General features: G+C 36.9%; 1 protein-coding gene across 3 annotated transcripts; it reads left to right on the top strand.

Moving 5' to 3' along the window:
- The first annotated feature begins 6,100 nt into the window (after window positions 1-6,100).
- LOC105038527 (protein SUPPRESSOR OF GENE SILENCING 3 homolog) lies at window positions 6,101-21,428 on the top strand. Of its 3 annotated transcripts, none has more exons than XM_073259720.1 (7): window positions 6,101-6,383; window positions 6,779-6,875; window positions 8,614-9,712; window positions 15,529-15,823; window positions 19,824-20,068; window positions 20,410-20,567; window positions 21,019-21,428. In XM_073259720.1, the coding sequence occupies exons 3-7, from the start codon at window positions 8,639-8,641 to the stop codon at window positions 21,242-21,244; spliced, it is 1,998 nt and encodes a 665-aa protein (XP_073115821.1). In that variant the 5' UTR covers window positions 6,101-6,383; window positions 6,779-6,875; window positions 8,614-8,638; the 3' UTR covers window positions 21,245-21,428. The 3 variants fall into 3 exon arrangements, with proteins under 3 accessions (XP_073115821.1, XP_010912662.1, XP_010912661.1); XM_010914360.4 differs by having other exon boundaries at window positions 6,779-6,881; XM_010914359.4 differs by lacking the exon at window positions 6,779-6,875 and having other exon boundaries at window positions 6,102-6,383.
- Window positions 21,429-24,381: the final 2,953 nt, after the last annotated feature.

Raw genomic sequence — 24,381 nt, 5'->3', positions numbered from 1 at the left:
GTCCTCTCTATTTCTTTTTTTTTTTTTTTGTGCTATTTTAAAATTGGTGTAGAGTATTACATATACACTATTCCATATAAGATTGTATCTGAACTAAGGGTATCGATTGGTCAAGTTCTATTTTGATTTGGTCGTATCCAACCCCAAACCCTAGAAGTCTATATCCATATTAGACTCAAAAATGATTAGGTTTTGAGTAGAAATCAGACATCTAACAAGTTTCTTTGTTATGCCTTCTAGATTATTTTTCAAATTATTTATACACTAGGATACCAGTTCACATTCTCAGAAATAGGAAATAGAACATTGATATAAAAAGATGCAAAAAGTCGTGGATAAAAAAGGCATTTATATGACAAACACATGGGAGAGGAAACCATAAAATATTCAAGCTCAATACAAATATTAAATCATAATAAATATATTATGAAAAGAAGTTTATTGGTAACAAAAAATAACCATAACCATATATGACATAAACACCAATTTAATGGAAAATGATAGGGTGCAATTTTTGACTCTCTACTGGATTGTTTTCTTTTATGATTAAAAAGAAAATATAATATATACAGGCACAGACATATACATATATATTAATATTATATATATAGTTATATGGATATATTTTATTTATATATGTGTATAGGTAGTTGGACTAGACTTCGTGTTTTCAAGAATAATTTGCCTAAATCCAAATGCAATCTAATAAGACTTCATATCTAATTTGGGGACCAAACCCAATCTAATAGCTTATTGGGTTTATAAGGTTTTTTGTTTAAATTCAACTTTATATTTCATTTTATTTTTGGATTGGATTAGCAGGTTATTTGCCTCTTGCGATATCTCTAATCTGGAAGAGTGCTTCATTCGCGATCGAAATCGGAATCATAATCAGAATGGCTTGGAATTGCAATCGGAATGGTCAAATCTTTTGAAGCACTTGGTTCGTGATCGGAATCATAATCGAAATTGAAATAAAAATTTGAATCCATAGAGAAGAGTAGGGATTGAGGGATACTTGGTTGGATGGAGTGAGGGTTTAGAATCGGAATGAAAATTAGTAACTCCTATTTCAATCATTTAATTGGGAGGAGTCCCATTTCGATTCTAATTTCGGGATAGAATGGGAATGGCTCAATCTATATAGAACTCAATCCCTAATCTTCTCTGTTGATTCAAATTTTCATTTCAATTTCAATTTCGATTTCGATTCTGATTCTGGTCACGAACTAAGTGCTTCGGAGATTTGGCCATTTCGATTCTGATTCCAAGCCATTTCGATTCCGATTCTGATTTCAATTTCGATCGCGAATCAAGCTCCCCTTGAGTTCTATATAGATAGGGCTGTTCTCATTCTGTCCCAAATTGAAATTGGAATGGGACTCTTCTTAATCAAATGGTTGGAATAGGAGTCACTCATTCTTATTCCGATTCTAGACCCCCACTTCTTCCAACTAAGTACTTCCTTAATATAATTGAATCTTGAGTCTACAAACCAAGGGGAGTCATGTGATTGAATTAGAGGAGAAAAGAGGCAACTGCATTCAACTAGTGATGAGGAGATAATGAGGTTGTTTTTAGGAAGTATTTGGTTCGCAATCAGAATTAGAATAAAAATTGAAATGGATTGGAATTGAAATCGGAATGGCCTAATCTTCGGAAGCATTTGATTCATGATTGGAATCAGAATCGGAATAGATGATTCCCATTGTTGCTATTTGGTTCATATAAAGATAGAAATCAGAGTCAACTCAAATTTTTATTTTTATTTTTAACTAAAATTTTTAAAATTTAATTATTTTAAAAGTTGTTATTAAATAAAAATTAAGTATAATGATAATATTTTTTATTTTTTAAAAAAATTATCATTAAAAAAATATAGATATTAACCAAAACAAAATTAAATCAGCTCTGTCCTATAATCCTCGGTCTCCTTCTTCTCTTTCTCTCGTAATCCTCAGGTCCCATGCACGGGGGAGGACGGCGGTCGTAGTAGCTAGATCCGGTGGTGCTGGAGACATTCCCAAAGGCTTAAAATTTTGACGAGTTCCTTCATCCCGAGGAGAGATCATCCCTTGGGCATTTGGATCGTCATTCAGACGGCGACTGATCGGTGTAGAAATTGATGTTGGAGGAGGAGGGGGGGGGGGCAACGAGGCGGTGGCTAGGTCCTCCTTTGCTACCACAACAGCAAGCAGAGGAGTGGGAGAGGCGGCGGGTGGCTCGGAAGATGACCTTGAGGGGGAGCTTGATGCAGCACCAGAGGATTGATAGCGGGTAGTAGAAGCACAACACACAAGCGGAGGTGGCACACTCAGTGACCGGTGTGGGTGCAGCAGCTTCTCATCATCCGAGGGAGAGGGAGAGGAGGAGGGGATGGAGGAAGGCGGCTAGAGGTCTGATGCGGCATCGACGATTGAGGGGATCATGGAATCAGCGGATCAGATGGTGATTACGGTGGACGAGGAGGTGATAGAGAGCGAGAGGAGGAAGGAGATAGCAGAGCTGGAGAGGATCGGGAGCAGAAAGTAGGCGATGCGGTCGAGGCTGGGCAGACGGATGGATAATTTTTTTTTTTAATACCATTCCATTGGAATGAGATTTTGACTCCGTTGGGATGAGTCCGGTTTTGATTCCTCAAAGAATGGATGATTTTTATTTGTCTCTAGAATGAAAATCGGAATGAGACTTCCTCCAACCAAACAGTTAGAACGTGAGTCATTCATTCTGATTCTCATTTTAGATCTTAATTATCTTAATTAAATATTTTTTTGATGCAACCAATAATTAGAGGGGACCAATCTATAAAGATAAAACAGAATTGAGGGGGTTGTACCTTTTTCTGTGGAGAATCTGCCACTATAAATTAGTTTATCCACTTTATCACTTCTTTAGTAGCTAGTTGGCTTTAGTACGGGTTTGCTAGATAAGAGCCATTAGACATGCAGAGCCTAACCATTCTAAAATTTTAGAGGTTGTAGATAGTTGAGATATTAGTTCATTCTCATAGATAACAGGAACTGTGGATGCATTCACGAGGTATGGATCAAATGTGCCTGTTGTAGCGGTTTTAACCATCATCAAAGAAAGAAACCAACATGAAGTAGTCTCTTAGCTAAAAAAATAAGTTTCGATTCTCAAAATATTTCTTGAGAGGCACAAAGGTTCATATATAAAGCAAGTAAAACAAACTTATTTTCAGTCTTAAGGCCGATGTATAAGCTTTAATACATAACAAAATGCATTTTCGTGATTGCACGATGATCTTCCAAAGAACCATGAAATCAAAATTTTTGCTCCCATTCATTCCTTCGTTCATTCATTTATCTATTTATTTTATACAAGGATTACCAGTGTATCTATCTATGCATTGCAAAGACGCAATAGTAAGGAATATATAGGATGATCATAAGAAAACAGTGCTAGAATGTCGACAGTGGTTTTTTTTTTTTTTTTTCTAAATTGTATATCTCACAATATAACTTATATGAGTTAATTGATAAAGTTCATGTTGAAATCTAGTACACTGGTAAAGAAAATATATAAATATATATGGATAAATGCATATTATAGAAGATATAAGTAATTGAAAAACCAAAAAGTTTTAGTTTGATCGATAATTAATATTCAACAAAAAATCTAATATATCCTTCCTTGAAAGAAGAAAATGCAGGGGGGGGGGAGTTTCCATGAATAACCTAAAAATGATACATAATTACAAAAATATGCTTAAGATTTTGGATCCTCCATGATTACTTAATGGTTCAGTTCAATCATGTATGTTGTTACGATAACAAAGGGATGATGGTAGATTATACCACTATAGTTCACCCACAAGGCTCTATTCAATTCAATCATTACAAATATCACACCGTTGGGCATATAAAAGGAGTTCAACAATAGCAATAACAATTTTATTATAAATCATATCAATTTTCTTATAATTAAGTACGAATCAATTATATACTAATTGTTTATAAAATGGTGAATTTGAAGACATGATATTTTTTTCGCGTTTTCTTGAAAACAACCAATATACATATTTATGTAATGTAGGTAGGGGTGTGCATGGATTGGGTTTGGTTGGTTTAGAGATAAAATTGAAACCAAAATGATTTAAATTGGTTTTCTAACACCGAATCTAGAATTGAATTGATAGTTTATAAAAACTGAATAAAACTAAATCAAGAAACTCTATTCATTTTGGTTTGATTTATTGGATTGGGGAAATCCAATTATAGGTTCGTTGTATCAGATTTAAAAGATTCAGATGCTGCTAGTTCATGATAATTTTTTTGGAGATTTTATCCAATAATCTATCTAAAAGATCTACAAATCCTCTAAGAAAGGGAGAGTGGAAAAAAAAAAACATGAGTTATCATTTAGGTAGATAAGAGAAAGGTTTCGCATACTCTTCAAAATTCTTATAAATATATGACTTCAAAACCTTTCTTCATCATATTTCCTACTTCAAGAATCAAAGAAAGGTATTAGAACAATAAGTGATCAACTAGAAAAAGGAGAAAAGATTAAGCAATAAAAAGGAGAGAAAGTAGTGAGGACTTGATGAGGAGGTTCCTAGCATAAAGCTTCATGAGGAAATAGTGGGGCTTGAAAGAGATGAGATGCCCCACGGGACATAGATGAGATATCTCATCTATCCTTCATAGCTACTCATGAAGGGGCTCTAATGGTCATGATGGGGAGAGGAGGAAGAGATGCAGTGAGATGAGGTCCAATGAGAGAAGAAAAGTTGCAGTGTTTTGGTGGGATAAGGGGTCTTTGGTGGCTATGGCAGTAGGGAGAAGAAGAAATGGTGAGAGAAGAAGCAATATATGTTCGAGTGGAGAGGATAATCATGAAAAAGAAAAAGGATTGGGGTTAGAGTTGAACCAAATAGGTTAAGATTATACACATAAACTAGTTTAAACCAAACCAAAATTATTATCTTTTCAAGTTTGCATTTTGATCGGTTTTTTTGTATACTTGAATACATGTGCCATAATACAAAAGAATAAATATAGAGAAAGAAATTTACTAAGGGATCTAAAGTGAACCTTTGCTAAATGTAGTGCTTTATACTAATTAAGTTGCATTAGTTAATCAATAAATTAGAAAAACTAATTAGTTATATATACACTAAAAAAGAAATTTTTATGTTTTGAAATGCATAGGATGTAAATATTGAGAGGATTAAAACATGTAGACAAATATTTATAGGTCTAAAATATGAAAACAATCTTTCCATATAAGGATAAGACTATATACATTGGACCCTCCTTAGATCCTTACAATAGCAGAAACCTCATATGCTAAACCTCTTTTTTTTATTACAAAAATATTTATCAAAATTTTAATAATTGTTAGCTTTTAATATTTTTGAAAAAATATAAATGATATAGATTTTATGAGTCACCTAATGAGATTGAGACTCTCGTATATTCGAATAACTCGATCATGCAATTATTAATGTAAAAAGATCATAAAATTATTCTAATTAAATAAATAATTAAATATCATGATATCTATATTTATGTATATTATTAATATTATATCATATTAATTTTTAAAATTTGACAAGATTCCCTACCAAAAAGAGATATAAGTGAAATTAAAAAAAAAAAATACCCGCAGCTGCATGTAGTAAATATATAAAAAAATAATTTATATGGATAAAGGTGTGTACACACACGTGTGTGTGTATATATATATATATATATAGTTTCAAATATTTACAAGTTATATATGCAAAAGGGAAAGTTTTAAGAGTATACAGTAAACTGTAAATTTGTGTGGGTATATATATATATATATAAAATTTCAGACATTCATGGTGGTGTACATTGTTGGAAACCCATCTTTATATAAACGTAATTTCCAAAGAGAATTTGAATCGTAGAATTGACCGGTGTTCCAATGATCGGATGGATGAGATGGACGATATACACTAATTTCGGTGCGAGGCCGCACGTCAATTGGCAAATGTGAAATGGGGAGACCTGGTACGGTGTACCGGCGATCTGCCCGGATTTATCCGTTGGAACAAACTGTGTTTAATTTTTATCTCGAGTCTGGACCACCGCCTTTATGAGGCGCCGGATTTCTGCCCTTCCTTGCCCATTTCCCCCTCACTCTCTCCCTTCTCTTTTTCTCCGTCTAGTGGAAGTCACTGCTCACCGACGACCCGTCCCTTCGCTTCTTGGCGAGGGGGTTTCCAGCGATCGATCACTCTTTCTCAACGAGACTCGTCGGCGATTTTGTTTTTTCTGGCCGGCATTCCGGTGCTTTTTGCCGGAGCGTGGGTTTCCGGTGGGCCGTGCTTCGTTTTTTTCTGGCGGATAGTTCGTGTTTTCTAGGTTTTGCCGGCTTTCGTCGAAGCGGAGGTGATTGCTTCTGCCCTGTGTATCTAGAGGGTTCTTGAAATCGCTGGAATTTTCGATTGGTGTTTATTGTATTTCCTTTCCACGAAATATTTCTATGCGTGAGTGGAAGTGGGAAGTTCTTGGTGTCGTTGGATTTTTTTTGATCGGTGTTTATTGTATTTCCTTTCCACGAAATATTTCTATGCGTGAGTGGAAGTGGGAAGTTCTTGGTGTCGTTGGATTTTTTTTGATCGATTTTTCTTGCGTTTCTTGGGCCTTTTTTTGGATTTCAAGATGATTTTAAGCAACAGTTGGGTTTCGGTATCGCCGATGGATTTATTTCTCTGTGGGCTTTGTGGTTTCTTTCAAGAAAACGTTATTTGCGCTATTTAATCTGAATTCTTCTTGTTTTCAAGCTTGTGACGCTAATCTGGACTCCGCTCCGAGTTGCCCCTTTCTGTTTATCGAGTTTTGTTTGCTTCCACTAGTGGCTTCGTCTGCCTTCGTGATCAGGCCTGTGTGAGCTTTCTTTATCTCTCCCTATGTATGAAATGAGATGCTTGTTTATTTCTTTTAAGAATAAACTGTTTGATTTCTCTCTGTTTCTTTTCGTAAGTTGTTTTTTTTTTTCTTTCTTTTTTTTTTAAACTGCTTGTTTATTTCTTTTAAAAATAAACTGTTTGATTTCTATCTGTTTCTTTTCATAAGTTGTTTTTTTAGCATATTTTATAAGCAATCAAGCTAGTGATATGAGTACAGGATGCTGACGATTCATTTTTGGTCTATACGCTATCTAATTTTCACTTATATGCTATCTAATTTTCATGGGTTTCTGAGTAACAAATTTCTTGTAGTATAAATGATTGATTTCTGTGTCTTCTGATGAAGGAGATGCCATTTTGACATTGTTTATTAGTGGATTTCTCTTCTGTTTGATGAAAAAAGAAAGCAAGGTTTTAGTTCTTGTAATGTGCAGCTGTGAATTCAGAGTACTGCAGATTTTTCTATTTTGCTATTATACTGCAGTTTTATTTGTTTCTATTAGCTTTTTCTGAAGTTAATTTTGGCTCTGTTATGTATTGTTTGTTGTCATTTATGGACTATTTCCTTGTCAACTTTCTCTATTGTAGGAATGCCTCTGCTACACATTTAGGATATGCTGCATTTTCTTTATCATTGTGCATATTTTTCTCTTGTTATGTGGGGAATGAAGATTAAAAGTCTTTTTTTATGAGCTGCACTCTTATAGAATGGAATAGGGTAATGCTATCGTGTGCTTACTCATGAGTCTTTTTGTGTTTTTTTTTTCCCATTTTGAATTGAGAAAATTTTATGCATAGTTCATTGAAGGTCTTTATCAGGGTAAAATCTGGAAAACTGGGGCAGGCTGAATTAGTCGGTTTCTATGGTTTTGGCTTCTCTGTGAGGAGAAAACTGATGTGATTTTTGAAACTTATTTTTATTTTTGTTAAAGAGTTCGTCAGATATGTTTGCCGCTGTTAACTCAATAGAGAGGGTTAGTTAAACTAAGACATAAGTACTCACATTCTGATATATCCTAGCTTGATTTTCTGATGGTACTTTATTTATCTAGTTTTGATTAGGTTTTGTGAATATAATTTTGCGTGTTGAGTAGCTCTAGATTTCAAATGTGGTGGCAATGGTTAGATTGTTTTTTCTTTTGAAAGAATTTGCAACATGGAGTAGGTTTTAGCACGTGTAAGTATGTTGGCTTGTTTGCTTTGTATCTTTTGTTCTTGTACGAAGGGACTAAAGTTTAATGCCGATGATGTGTCTGTGGATTTGCATTTACTCCGCATGTTAGTTACATGAAATGGTGTTTGGTTATACTATATAAGATGACATTTCAGAGCTTCAAAATTTTACGTAATGATTTAGCTGGGTAGAGTGGTCAAATTATTATCTAGGGCTGCTCTGTTATTCCTGGGAAAAGTGTTCCTTATAAATGATGATTTATTATAAACCTAAATGTGTGATGAGAGTCCAAATGCCTGTTTTTACATGTGTCAATTTGCTTTGTCTGCATTCCATGCTAGAGTTTGGAAGCATGCTATGGCTTCTGAATGGGTTGGAAGACATATTGTTTCTCTTGCCATCGCGTCTTAACATGTTTGGTCAGTCTTATTAACACGTTATGTCACTTATTTTCCTGTTATAACTGATGGCGTGTAAAACATTCCTAATAATGCTGTTTAATATGTTTAGGATCTTACCACAATCAATGTTGCAGGACTGTGCCTGTGTTTTCTGACACAATGAATTCAAGAAAGGGTGGAGGCAAGACATTTTCTGCTGCTGCTGCTGCTGCTGCTGCTGCAGGTGGTAATCCATCAACAAATGGGAAGGGTATTGAAGAGTCTACTTTTGGCAAAGGCAGCCCAAAGGCTGATCAGTTAAGTGAGGAGATGGCAGATATGAGCATGGATACTCAAGATGGTGGATGGGAGGTATATGCAAAGAAGTCTAGGAGTCGAAGTGGTGCCAGTGCAGGTGCTGCTGCAAAATCATCAGGATCTTCAAATTCTGCTGCCAAAGCTTGGGGTCGGCCAGAGGGGGTACCAAGACAAGGATGGGGTACAAATGGTGGCGCTGGAAGGACTTCTGGAAATAATTGGGCTCTGACCACTGACACTCGTAGGCCTGTTGGCAGAGGTAATTCAAAGCCACAACCATCAAATAAGGGTTGGGAGTCGCAATACATGGCACCACCTCCAGTTATACCTCCACCACTGCAACATGGTTGGCAATGGGCTGCAAGAGGTGGTTCATCTGGCTCACAACCCAAGAGAGAAGAAATTCATCAGGAGGGAACTGTTCGCAGGTGTAATTCTGAGACAGAAACTGCACTCCCACAAGTTGATGATGGTTCAGATGAAAATGAGTTAGTGGAAGATAGTGATGATGATTTTAGTGATGACTATGATTCTGATGAGAGTCAAAAGAGCCATGAGACACGAAAGAAGAATCGGTGGTTCAAGGGGTTTTTTGAAGATTTGGATAAACTGTCAGTCGAAGAAATTAGTGAACAAACAAGACAGTGGCACTGCCCGGCATGCCATAATGGTCCGGGTGCCATTGAGTGGTACAAAGGTTTGCAACCTTTGATGACTCATGCAAAGACAAAAGGAGCCACCAGGGTTAAGCTTCACAGAGATTTTGCTGTACTTTTGGAAGAAGAACTTCAACGGAGGGGGACCTCGATAGTACCTGCTGGCGAAGCATTTGGCAAGTGGAAGGGTCTTCGGGAGACTACTACTGATCATTTGATAGTTTGGCCTCCAATGGTTGTTATTATGAATACATTACTTACGAAAGATGAGAATGATAAGGTACTGTTGCTTCATTTCTCTTTTTCTCATCATTCTATCTTTTGTGGAGTGCTGTTTTTCTGATTACAGGACCATTGCATTGTCTTCTTCTTATTACAAGTTCTAAATAAGCAAAGTCCATTATCTAGGGTGCACAAACTGAAATTCAAAGCAGATTTTTTTTTAAAAAAAAATTGAAGTACAAGCATTTATCTATATTGGATGCACAAACTTAAATCCATTTTATTTTTTAATGGAAATGAAGCATAAATGGGCGGGTGCTTGTGTGCGGTGTGCACACATGCATTGCTTGTTTACTGCTTTTCTATGCTTTGGCAAAATTCTGTTGTCTTGTTAGAGATGATGATCCTGAAAAACTGTTGCAGTGTTCTTGTTTATGATGTTTTGATATTTCTTGCATTGCTTGTGTACTTCTTTGCATTGTGTTATTGCTTTTGCAAAATTTTATTGTATTGTTATAAATTACCCTAAAAACTGTCTTAATGCTACTGTTCATGATGTTGGATTTATGAAACATAAACTTGCGTTGTCCTTTTAATTTTTTTGATAATATCTATCTTTTTCTAATTATGCATGTTTTTGCAATTAGGACTCTTTTGGAATGCAGGTCCAAACATTCTTTTTAGTGTTTAACCTGCTCAGAGCCATGTATCTGTTTCCATTTTATTAATGCTGTTGCTTTATTGAACTGTTGAAAATGGTAAGCTATCGTAGTAATCTGAAGTTTGTTTGGTGCAAATGTCCAGGCTGTCTATAGGCCAAGTTAAGGCTCATTTTTTTCACTCCATCTTTTACTCATAATCTGTTTTATACTGCTGTATGGATAAAATTATATCTATTTTTTCTGTTGTAGCTGTTGTCAGGCAGCATATGTAAGCCTTTCCTTCTTTCTTTTTCTCATTCTTTTTTTTTTTTCCCATTAGTAAGCATATATTACGGCATGAGTCTAATGCTGCAGTTCTTGCTTAGTTACTTTCTAGTAGTTCTTGGTTTTCATAATTTAAAAACTCAAGAATATAAACTATTAATGCAGTAGTCTCATAAATTCTTATTAAATTTACTATTTTCTTGGTAATCACAACTTTATCTATTTCCCTAGATTCCGCATAATGTTTTGTGGTTGTGTAGGACCGGCATTCTTCCTTCTCCTTTCTCCTTGTATCTTCAATTCTTTTTCCCTTTTCTAGTTAATGATATCATATATTTAAGATTTGGCGTTGTATCATTAGGCACTTAGGGTTTGTTTGGGAATGCTTTAGCTTTTGGCCAAAAAGCATTTTTCGGTAAAAGCTGCATTTTGATGTCAAAAGCTATTTTGAGACAAACTAATTTTTTACTATAAAAGTGTTTGGCTGTCAATATCCCAAAGCTATTCTAAAACGATAGAAATAGTTGGTGTGTTTAGTTGACAAACCTAAAAGTTGCTTTTGAATGACAAATGATCAAGAAGGCTAAATATCTAAAATGGTTCTAAAATTATTTAGATATAAAATTTTCTATTGTATTTTTCCTCGTCTTTCTTTTTGTACCTTTTTTAATCTTAATAAAATATATGGTTGGTCTCCCGTCCCTTTTTCTTTAAAAAAAAAATCTCTATTATATTTTTGCTTAAAAGTTACGCATCAACTTTCATATTTCTTTCAAAATTGATTAAATGCTTCTTATTTTCGGAGGATTTCATCCATGCTTTGTGTTTCCATGAGAGTGTCCTTTAAGAGATTGACATTCTTGAATCAACATCCATGACAAATAAGGGGAGAGGGAGTGTTAAGAACTAAGGAAATTCCCATTCAATTCATAGGCCAGTTCCTCTTGAGAAACATCAAAGCACACATTAGATAGATCTTGGGATGTCCCAATGCCGAGGAGAAGACGGTGGCGATCCTTACCGAATTGCTGTCAGCATCCTGGCCAGATAGCCCCCACTCCCTGATTGCCTTCATTGAGAAGCCCAAGCCTCGGTTGGCAACCTACATGATCTAGGTCCCCAAAGACTAGATCTTTTGTGTCCCACCACTGAAGAACACTTGCCACTTCAAGGCCTACATTGGTTGCCGATGCCGTGGTTGTTGCTGCTGCCGCCTTGCTGAACTGCTGCCCTCATCCTCTTCCTCCATGATACCTAAATAAAGCAGATGAAGGAACTAACAATGTATATAGTAAAAGAGGGAAAAAACATGTACTAAAATCTCTACATGAAGATATTAATCTCAGATGACCCTCGGCCTCTGAACCTATCACATAAAACTCCTCAATACCCTTGGATCTCACCACCCTTTCCAACCTCGCTCTCATATATACTAGATCACCATTGGACCCTTTGCCTTCGCCGTCTGGCATCACTCCTGCCCCAAATGTCACTGGCCACAAAGCCTCGAGCACCTTGCGATCGACATTCCCGTACCACTGCGTCTGTGTGCTACCACGCACCCACCCATTGTAGTACTCCCACTCTCGCTCGTCCCATAGTGGTGCCGTCGATGAGCTGTCCATTCTCTTTTGGCACTCGAGCACTAATTGGATCGGCCTCAATGCTAGGTCGGTGATGAATGGGCCTATCGTTTTGGCCAGCTCGATGAGCACCACCATTGGGGACTTGGGGTCCAGGTGGAAGGCCAAGTGGATGCGATGATGGTAGCCATGTTGGAGACTGAAGAAGGTCCCCATCATGCGTGGCCCGAGGCTGATCGATTGCTTCATGACGCCGGTTTCTATCATGAAGAGCAATTGGATTCGTGGGACAGTTGCCACCATTGTCTTGGAAGGCCTTCGCTTTGCTGTTGCCACTGAATTGTCGTCGTGGAAAATGCTTGTTTAATGAAGATGGCATGGTGAACTGTGGAGCTTTGTCGTTGTTTTCTTATGATTCATCCGTTCTTGTGATCTAGTGCCATGGACTATTGCTAAATCTTTCCATGCTTTGGACTCCCAAAAGAACACAACCCAAATGGCTCGGGAACAACACGCCTCTCCTAGATTTATTGCTTATATGATCTTTTGGGTGGAGATTAATTGTGTAAAAAAGGGAGTGCTGATACATGAGGAAATCCAAAAGAAACAAACTTATGAGGGATATTGAGATACAGCACATTATTTTTTTTTAAAAAATAACTGCTCGCAAATGTGATATTTAGCTTGTGATGCCGCCTCCACGGGAAGCGGGAGGAGGTCAGCTTTGTGTAAACCATGTTTTGAGGGATTTTAACACGAGCCAAAATTATTTTTAGATTGTAGCCAAATATTCAAAATTCTATTTTTAGTTCCAGAATGACCTTTGACAAAAAATACAAATGCACCCCCAAACATGTGCTTACTCAATGATACTTCTTACTTATTGATTTTTTTTAAAAAAAAATTACTTATTAATACCAACTTATGTGGCTAAAATTTATACTTGCAAGTTTGCTAGTTATTATCAAACTAGTATTTGAAGCTATAGTCATTGACAAGGGTTGAATATGGATCTCCTGATGTTAGTTGGCATTATGATCAAGAAGATTGAATTATAAGGCTGTTTTCTTCATGTTGGGGTATAAATTATAATGCCTAGGTTGCTTGGTGTAAAAGCTAACCCAATTGTATATTTGATGGAATTATTGACATATATGGGAAAAATAACTAGGATGCAATTATTGTAGTGCTTCTACATGAGTTCTTTTTAAAGCCCTTAGCTACTTTTTTGGTGATATCTGAACTGACAGAATATATAGGTAGATTTTGCGGTGAAATTTGTCTAGCTGTGAGTCGAATTATGAATTCTCTGATGTGTTGAGGGTTATCAACTTAGTTGAACTTGAGGTGATGTAAGAACATTTTGGTCGCTTTTGTCAAAATAGTGGTTGACAGATTTTTAAACCAGTCAGTGTTGTTACTTGACTGTGTTGTACAAAGAAAAAAAAAAAAAAAGGTACTTAGATGTGGAGGTTTTTGTTGGGTTTCATTTGAAAGGTATAGATGCCCGCAGTTGTGGTGTTTGATGCATGGTAATGTGATTAAGGTTTATTTTTTGATCTGTGAGTGCAAACTCAAAGGGAGGAACAAGTTGGAGTGAGCATCTTTTTGTTGACTAGTTTTAAAATCCTTGACATCACTAAGGTTTGGGATCTGTTACACAAGCCACATATTTTCTATAGAAGGTTTTTCAATTTGTCGCCAATGGTTAAAAATATACTTGAGATTAAAGTTGTTGTCTGCTTGAATTTTATTAAGTTGTTAGGCCTAGAAGTGATAGAACATGATTACCTTGCATTAGAAGGTCTCTGTATGAGCTTTATTCTGGCAGCCAGAATAATAATGAGTTAAATGAAGATCAGATATCAGGGTTTGTGATCACAAGCATTGCAAATCCCTTGATGCTTGCTTCTTTAGCTAATTAAACAGGTGCATGTGGTGGCCTTGGGTTATAGCAAATCAAATGTAGTAGTAAGGATCTGTCACTATAATTAGTTTTTAAAAAATTTCAAAAGTTAGATTTATGACTTCCATTTTAGATTTTAGGTTTTGAAGTTTCAGATAAATTCCAAGACTAATTCGACATTTTTAATTTAAATGGTGTTGCACGTGGGTTTGGAAGTATAGAGTAGTAAGTTGCTTCAGATGAAATTGGTCCGACAACGACGAAGTCTAGATTCTTAATTCTATGCTTCGCCAAAATATTTGAACCCAATGTTAGAGATTTCACAAAGCTAGACCTATCTTACCATGCTTGGGTTGTTGGCACCCCTGTTTTGTTTTACACTTGATGAAGGAAATGTCTGGAACTGATTTCCAGCAATTATCTGTAATAGCTGCAATATGGTCTTATGCATGCAATTAAGATTTTATATTTTTCAAACCCTTTTTACTAGAAGGACAAATGATTCTAAGTTAAATTTACGTTGATATTGTTGGTCTGTGATGACTAAGGTTTAACATCTAACTTTTGTTCCTTTGCTCTAGTCCTAAGAAGATGTAGAGTATATAATGGTCCCTCCTACTTGCGGAACTTCTTCCAATTTGTTATTGGAGGAGTGCTTTTAATATCATATTCTGCTTTAATATATTCAATTATTCGATGATGTTGCATTGTACTAGGGAAACTTTTAATCATGTTTTGCCCTAAAGAAATCAATCCCTAGTGCTGGCAAAAGTGTGATCTAGATGCACCTTAATTACCTGTAAAAAGTACATGCAAATTAGTAGAATGTAGATTTTCTGGGAGGAGCAAATGAGCTGAGTTACCTTGCCTCATGAAGATGTGTAGATAAATGGCTTTGCAGTGATATTTAACTCAATATACATTTATACTTTTTCATTATTTTCTGTGAATTGACAGTAAGAAGTGAGAACAGCAGACTGGCTGTAATGGATTGCAAGTCTTTAACTTTGGTACTTTATCATTCTGTTTTCTTTTGGATTGCATCTTCTGCTTCCTGTTTATATCATTAATTATTCCCACTTAGACCGTATGATTGACAAAGTGGTACATTTTATACTGAATGATTGATTCTGTAACCATTTGTGTCGCTATTGTAGAACCTGTATAGCTTAACTGATTGAGGGAAGAGGACAGAACCACTAATAGTAAATACTGAGCAGTAACACCTGTTATGTCTCATCGAATCATAAAATGCCATCTACATTGTCACCTTGCTCCCTACCTTCCTCTCCCTTTCATTATGTTATCATCGCACGACAACTCATTGCTGTTTCTGGAATATGGTCTTAACAGTTCTAAGTGGAACTTGTATGTGATCATATGATCTGATTTACATTCATTTCTTTAATGTCTTAATCTTCTATTTGTGTTCATTACTTTTGTATTTGAATAACTGCAGTGGGTTGGCATGGGAAACCAAGAGCTTCTTGAATATTTCAACACTTATGCTGCAGTAAAAGCACGCCATTCCTATGGTCCTCATGGGCATCGTGGGATGAGTGTTCTAATTTTTGAAGCTACTGCAATGGGCTACTTGGAGGCAGAACGTCTTCACAGGCATTTTGCAGAGGAAGGAACTGATAAGGAGGCTTGGGAACGTCGTCGGGTACTATTTTATCCAGGTGGTAAACGCCAGTTGTATGGTTACTTGGCAAGCAAAGAAGACATGGAAATATTCAACCACCATTGTCAAGGTATTTTGCTTCATTTAGATCCATTATTTGGTTCGTAACATGTCATATGGACCTGAGGCTTGCTTATCTTATGCAAATTAGATGAGAGTTCATATATAAACCACAGTTGTTATCAGAACAGATTGTAGTGTGTCATGTCCAAGAGTGCATGTTGCATGCAAGGTGCGTACTTTATGTGTGTCCCAACATTTGTGTTTATGCTAGAAATGTCTGAAATCTGTTTGAAGAGGTAAAAGCTGACTAGGACTGCTTTCTTAGTGGTCAGAATAAAATCAAATTTTTTCTTTTATATTTTTTTCCTTGCATTTCTCGTGCCCCTGGCCCTGATTTGTGACGTGTCCTGGCTTATGATGAAGATCGGGGCCCTTTATTGCTAAAACATGTGGTATATTAAACACAACTTTATCAGAAAGGGCAAATATATTGTTGTGGGGAGGGCAAAGAAGGTGGTGGTGGAATCATTGAATTCTCTATTGTACTCAAGGAGGGAGGAATGGCTAGTTAATGCAACAATGTTGGAACTTGGGGAATTATTCTTTTAACTTTGCTAGTTTCTCTGCAAAAAGGAAGAACAAAAAGTAATGCCATGTTCTTGTAATCTGGCCAAAAAAAAAAAGACGTTATTACATATGATAGAATGATCTGAATCAGGATCCTGCAGAACCGTCTCTCTTAATCTTCCCCTCTAGATTGCTAAACACATTGAACCTCTGTCATAGTCACCACTGCCCTATTGCCTGAACTTTTTATGGCTCAACTGTCCAACCAATAGGAAAAAAGGATCTTATTGCTTTCTGGAAAGGAAAAACACATCCACGCACTGGTTTTCTATCCCTGTATCTTCATTTTTCAGCTCTAAGATCAATGGAAATATTAGAGGGTGGGCCTTGTTGCAACAGTAAGGTTGCTTCATTGTGATCTGGGCGTCATAGGTTTTCAAAACGCAGAAACAATCTCTCCGCATGCAGGGTGCAAGGCTGTGAATATCTTGCCCTCCTTAAACCTTGCAATGGCGGGAGCCTCATGCACTGGAACACCATTTTTAATTTCAATGGAAATATTAACATATATGTGCTTTAATGAGTGATCATATTTGGGTATCATTTGTACAACATTTTGATTGAGGCTCATTTTCATACACATACACTTGCATGTGTATGCATGAACTTTCCTTTCACTAGAAAGTTTTAGATCTCATCCTATAATAAATCTATTCTAATCAGTTTATGCCGTTACGAAGAACTTAGAAAAGAAAATGTGGTCTTAGCCTGAATATGGATGGCTGCTCAACGGAATGGAGTATAATAATGTATAACAGAATCTTAGCTTTTTAGTAATAATCTTTCTAGCTGTTCATTATTCTTATAAGCTTATTTCTAGTTTTAAGAATTTGTAGAAATTAGCATATGTTCTGTAATCCTGGTAGCTTTGACTATCTTTTGATTATGCAACTTGTAGGTGAGTAATAAGTGTTCTTTTTGTTGACTAAAGGAGAAGAGACTTGAAGGCTCTAGGCTGTCTATCCATGTATGATACCTTTGGCTAGAAGCTTTCAGCTTTTGTTTATTTATTTATTTTTTTTTCAGGAGAGAGGTCTTTTGTTTGCACTACACTCATTATCTCCATTTTCCTGGTTTAACTAAAACATTTTTTATGTGTTGTCCCTGTGCACTGTCAGTATGGTTCGTAACACCTGTAGTTTACTAAACCTTATCTATTTTGACAAAAGTAGTATACCAAATGCAGGTTGCAGCTGTTGTTATATGCTTTTCTCTAGAACAAAGGTGTTCTCTTTCTTTCGCACGTGGCATCATTGCTATTCAGTGCATTGTCAACATATCATTTTATGGGGTATTAGTTGCTAGTAACATTCTTGACCTGACTTGCAAATATAACACCAATTTAGCTGATTCAGGTCCCATATAATCTTGATTCAGGTTCTAAACATGCTGGTCTGACTAACATATATATCAAGGACATTGGCTGCAGGTTTGGAGAGTCGGCTTAGTTGACCTGAAACAGCTCATTTATTAACTGTGCTGAATCAACACAATGTCTTAATCCCATGTATAGCTTGTGTTTGATTATAAATATTGAAAAATGCACATGCTTTTTTGTGAATGACATAATATGACGAAACATGAATCTGAACACACATGCACATACATATATGTATGTAAGGTAAGAATTTCAAGGGCTGCCCCTTCTGTTGGTAGCATATCTTCTAGATCCTACCCTTTTCTCTGCCTCCATTTCTGCTGCACCCTGTTCCCTTCCATTGGATGTGGAGATGTGTCAATGATGGTCTTCTCTTACTTGGATGAAAATGGTGGTGATGCTGCCATCTGTACATTGCCTTTGGGTTTGGTTGCTTTTATTTTGGGCAGCCTTGTTGGTTTACTATGTTGACAATGATCTGTTTTTTAAGCAGGTTAAGCATCAGGAGCTGGGTCATGTTACCTGACTGATATGATAAACAGGTTAGGGTTTGACTGTTTAACTTATTCAAACAGGGTGGGTTCAGGACAGCCATTATGGCGGAGTATCCTTGCCTCAAACACAACTTGAACTGACCTGGCCTATGCAACACCTAGTATTAGCTTGTTGATCGTACAACTTCTGTTATGATGATTGAGCAATGCCATAATAGCATGTTGATGATTACGTAGTTAGGAGCATTGGCTATCATGATTTGAAGCACGAGAGAGGGCCAAATGGTGGTGTGCTTGTTTTTGCTTTTGAGACAGTTCAGAGAGAGGATTAATTTGAAATTTTGAATCATGACCCGTCCACCCCCTCTCTCTTTTCTTTTTATCCCTCTCTTTTTTGCTTGTGTCTTGAGGAAGCAAGAGTGAACCAGAAGGGCCTCTCCCCTTTCTTAAATGGGGTGTCCTTTGGGAGGGTCCTATCTCTCGATGAAGTGGGTTGCCTTTAGACTGATATAAGGTGTCTGGTGAGATTTCAAGGTTAAATCTTGATTTGATAGGTTATTACCCTTTGTACCACACAGAAGGCAGAGCTGTATGAGGTGAAAATCTTTTGTTTGGTTCTGGAACAGAGTTTCTTTGAGTAGAATGAATGGCAGTAAAGATGATGTCTATGAAAATGTGGCAAAAAGGTTTGTTGTTCTCTTTTCCTTGCATAAGCTTTTTCATCTTTATCTTCTCTTACTCTGGACCTTTTACTTTTCTATATTCAGATTTATTCAGATATTATTATGAATTTGCATGTGTGAACTTGCAGTAAACATCTGACAAGCCTTTAGACACCATCCTTTAATCATCCTAAATCTGCAAATTCTTAATAATTTTTTTAGTTTGTGTTAGATCAGATTGATCATCAGCTTGGATTGTATCTCAAATATTGTTGTTGTTTTACATCCTCTTGGCCCTACTCTGAGTCACACGTTTGTGGATCATTCTTGTTCAATACCAGCTTTAGTTATTGCATGTTATTAGGTTCTTCCATTCACATCTTCCTATAATGTAGTGCAATATTTTGTGTGAAAACCAGATTTAATTGTTATGAAAGGAAATAACCTCGTGAAATAAGTAAAAACAGTAGAAAAGGAAATCTAAATGCCTCTCTCTTCTCTTGATGATTATGGTGCCTGTGGTTGATAAGGTCATCGATAACTTGTGGAATGGTGTTTGCTTATTCCATTGCACTTGATCACACTGTTGGGCTTCCATGTTACGTGCTTGCCTACTTTTCATTTGTTTTTAGTTGATCATTCTCCATTAATTTGATCAAATCAATATTTGGTAGTCCCTTGTGTGACATGTGTGCCTATACACCTGAATGTTCTGAATGTAAGCAATAAAAGGTTGAGGTGCTTCTTGATAATTTGTTACTCATGAATTGGATTAGTTTCCATGGCTGGATATATATTCTGATTCTGTTCTTGGTTTTGGTATCATGTACATGTGCATGTTATCTTTTCATTGATTATGGAGAATCAAAAGATTTGCCAGTTCTGATATCTATTGAAAACTCCTAGGAAAATCCCGGCTGAAATATGATATGAGGTCGTATCAAGAAATGGTTGTAATCCCCATGAAGAAAATGAGTGAAGATAATCAGCAGTTAATCTGGCTGAAGAACAAGGTTGTTAAACAGGAGCAGCAGTCAAAGGCTCTTGGAGAGACACTTGGGGTGGTGAGCCAGAAACTGCGTGAGACCATCGAAGAAAATAGGATTGTGAGGCACAGAACCAAGATCCAACATGAAGAGAATAAAGAAGAGGTAGGCTGGTTTACCGAGAGTAGCACTGAACAATCTGTAATATTTTTGCATTGTTAAAGAGATTGTCCGATTTTGGATATCTCTGTTTTCTGTGTTTGACCCTGTTGTTCTTTTAAATTTTTATGAACTATTTTTTGTATTTTGAAATAAATATCAATGCAAATGCTTGGTGCTCTTTAAAAGTCTAGCTGGTTAAAACTTTCTGAACACTGTCTTGATGCAAAAAAAAAAAAAAAAAAAAAAAAAAAAGTGAACTCTGTAGTTTGTTTCTCCTCGCCATCCAATTTAGTATCTTAGTGCTGATTAATTCTTTTTGTCCTTTTTGAATTATTGGTTATTAGATGGATTACCAAGAGCGATTTTTCAAGGAGCAGATGGACAAAGTTCACAAGGCTATAGAGGAGAAAGAGAGGATGTTTGAGAAGTTGTTACAAGGGGAACGTGCTAAGGCAAAACAATCTGATGTTGATTCTGGAAGCTATGAAGATCGCAGACTTAGGTAATTCCCGATATGGATACCTTTGATAAATGCTAGATGCTGAATATTCTTTGATATTCATTACTACATTTCTTTATCTATCAGGAGAAAATTATTTAGATAAATATTTTAAATTTGTGATATTATGCTAATTGACCATTTGCTATATGACACATCCTCTATGCTTTAATGGGCAATTGTCGTGAATATGTAAGAAAAGGAAGTACGTTTTTCTCTATTTTTAAGTATGGGTAGTTGTTTAATATATTAGATGTACTCTAGTTTCATCGAGCATGAGTGGACCATATAGATTTATACCCAATCTAGGTATGGGCTAGCTCCTTGATGCCTGGTCATCGTGAACGTGATGCTGCACCTGTCTCCAATGTGGAGCTGGTCCCTACACCTCGTTTTATGCTTTCTGCTCACTATTTTTTTTTGGGGGGGGATTGTTTTTTCCCCTAAAATACAGGAAGGAAGAAATTGCAAGGTTTATTGATAGCCAGGTGAAGGAAGTCGAAGAATTTGAGGAAGAGAGAGAAAAGCTTATTCGTTCGCATGAGGAGAAGAAGGTTGGGCTTAGGCGGAAGTATCTTGCAGATGAAGTAGAGCTGGAAAAGGACTTTGATGTTGCCCTCACCAAGTTGATGGAAAAATATACTCCCAGCAGCTTCGAGGCTTCAACCTGCAGCTCTTAGAGAATGGATACTTATTTGAAGGATGACGACGGAAAACTTTCAGTTTTTTTAACATTTAAGGTCTGATCTAAAGAAACCATACAACCTGTACTGCATGACGTCTGAAAACTGGAACTTTCATGTCAGACTTCTTAAAAATTTTACTGGAATACGAATTAACATAGGTAGAGATATTAACTAGCTATGATGAATCTGCTCTTTCTTTTCTGTACTTTGTGCATATTCGATACTGGTTTCATTTAATCTCTGACAGCTTTGTTTTAGGTAGAGGGAATATTCTGTTTGCTTGCTTGCTTAGTTTATCAGTAATCCACCTTGGCCAAATTGCGAGCGGACGATGGAAGAAATGCTAGGTAGATGTTGGGAGAAAATCTTTATTGGTCCAAATAATCGGGTGGAGGAAAAAGAACTATTTTCCTTCATGTTTTGGATCAAATTCTTATGTGTAGGTCAGATTGTCGGAACTAGAGAATTTAATGAGAGGAAAAGATGGTAGTGGGTACCTTAAAAGGAATTGGATTTATTTACAGTTTTGATTCGTAAATAAATCTGAATTGTTACACCAGTGCTTCGTAATTCTAACCTAGTTTTAAACGATGTCGTTTATATATCTTCTATAGTTCTCTGGTTCAACCGGACACAGGTTCAGGACTTCATGAGCATGTTTTAATCTAAATGGAATTTTCATCAGTCCCAAAAGCTTCACTCACATTAAAAATCCTATGCGGCCATGACTTCAAGCCTTTTAACAAGCGCTCAACAATTTCTTTAGGAGTTTAACTTCTTTTAAGGTTTTCTCAACATCTTGTTCAACGTTTGCATATCTCTTATGCGGCATAGGTTGGAGTGGAAAAGAAATAATTCATTAACATTATGAAGGCAGATGAAAAAATTATAGATTGGAATCAGATATTTCTGGGGACGGTCTACGTATCTCAACCGGTGAGTTCCAGTAATGGTCTTCGGCAAGCGTACGGCTAGAGATGGGCCCCGGCACCACAACGGTCAACGGAAGAGAAGAGAGCAGGAGATGGAAGGGCTGCTGATGGGTTGCGTCTGGTCTTGGGTCAGTTATCCTGATGCGATCCAAACTGGCTTTGGATCGTACGCACTTGTAGACCCATATCTAATGCATTACTTGTTCTAAATCAGAGCTAAATTTAATGGCGTAGACCTGGAATTTGTTCTTTACGATCTTTGTGGGGTCAAATCAGGCTTAATCAGATTAGATCTCGGGAGATCCATGCATGCTGGATCCAGATCTTAACCCAATTGGACTCAAAAACCTGGTATTCATTTCGGACCTATTCATACCTTCGGAATGGATCAGGTTTAAGCCCATCAAGCATCTCTAGGCTGAATTAAGGCATCAAAGGGATTGGGTCGACCCATGACTCTTCCCAGTTGGATCCGCTTAAACTTGATCCAATCCATTTGAAAGAATCCGCAAGGCCGGGTCGGATTCTAAAATTGGATCCGTTCAATATTCCGGATCGGATCTGGATTTATTGAATTCCGATCCGGTCCTATCCGATCCAATTTGAATTTAGTATTGAATCCAACATATAAACTATAGAACAAATAAAGTGGAATTAGAATTTTAAATGCTCTTGTAGTATTATTATTTTTTATACAGTTTTACTTAATTTGATCATGAAATTTTGAGAAATTGCTTATAAATTAATGATCAAGATAAATTAATATTTATTTTTTATTGTCATAAACTTGCATATGTTGGTTTATCATACGAACAAGACTCGATTAAAATTTGGATCCAAGTCGGATTCAAAATTTTTAAATTGGAATCGAATATACATGAAACCGATCCGATTCAAATGATCCAATAAGGACAGACTTTTTGATTATGGATTCGATTCGATCCGATCTGATTTTTAATTGGGTTGAATCTGGATTCAATATTAAAACTCGATCAAGAGACTGGATCGGATCGGAATCACTCGTGATCCAATTCGATCCAACCAATTTGCACCCTAGGCTGAATTGGACATCAACCTGGCCTGCAGAGCCAGTGATAAATCATTTAGAGGGCAAAGGTAGACCACGAAGGGGACCCAATTTCCCTTAAAGCAGTTGGGACCAGGCTAAGTAAAATAGGCCCAATATTATGTTGCCCAATTTTTTTCTTTTTAAATTGTCTTTTTTTTTTTTTAAGGGAAGAAACATAATTCCAACTTCCAACGGTATGAACTACAATGGAGTTCAGAGCTCCCGTGAGTTTTGAAACAATAGGAATAATTTCATGTTTCAGATGAAACTTTTGTGGAAGTGAAAAAAATAAATAGAAATAAAAGTTTATTGTTACGGCTGGAATCCGTCCTAGATCAGAGGTGCCGAAGTGAGACGACGTCCGACAGCCAGACCTACAAGAAAAATCTTGAAAAAAGAAGAGGTTATAAAGAACCTTTTTACCCCTCATTATATTCTTGAGCACCACATCTAATCCTTTGATTTTCTAGGCTAGTGAGTGATGCCACCTCATAGCCAGTGAGGGCCGCCTTTATTAATTGCATGGATTGGCAACCAAGGCCCAAAGAATGGCGTGGCTTTGTTCATGGCCACCTTTGTCATTAAATGGAATGACATGACTGGACCATGGAGAGATCTCTAACGGTTATCATGATAAGATATTATCTTTAATAGCCTGACATGACAGCCATTTTGGAAGCTTTGGATTGAGGTCATTGAGCACCTCGGTCGAACCGAGAATCAGAGAGAGTAGGCCTCGAGCTGGTTACACGTTAGGATGCAGTGAGCTTAGTAAATGCTGGAGTCGGGGGTGACGGCTGATGTCAGCCTGTTGAGGGCTTACTCGGATCTCCAGATCAGATGCTGAAGTATCTCCATCGCATGTAGGGTAACACGGCCTGATGGGACTATGCAGGGGCCGATCTCTCCAAAGTAATGAGTTGCAATAGTGAGTGGCTTCGAGACCAATTAGGAATAGATCGGCCAAGGATCCCCAGGGAAGAAACCAGAGCTAGGGCTTCTCTCGGCTCGATGCCCGATGTTCCAGTATCACATCTGGGCCGGTAGCTAAGGACTCGATCGAGGTAAGCATTAGCCGTCCGAGCTGAGATCATCTGTCAAAGTTTTGGTTGATGGACGAAGCCAAGTGG

Source organism: Elaeis guineensis, chromosome 1 (genome assembly GCF_000442705.2).
Source record: "Elaeis guineensis isolate ETL-2024a chromosome 1, EG11, whole genome shotgun sequence".
Classification (NCBI taxonomy): Eukaryota; Viridiplantae; Streptophyta; class Magnoliopsida; order Arecales; family Arecaceae; genus Elaeis; species Elaeis guineensis.
The sequence above is the reverse complement of the archived record's forward strand: the minus strand, read 5'-3'. Positions and strand labels throughout refer to the sequence as shown.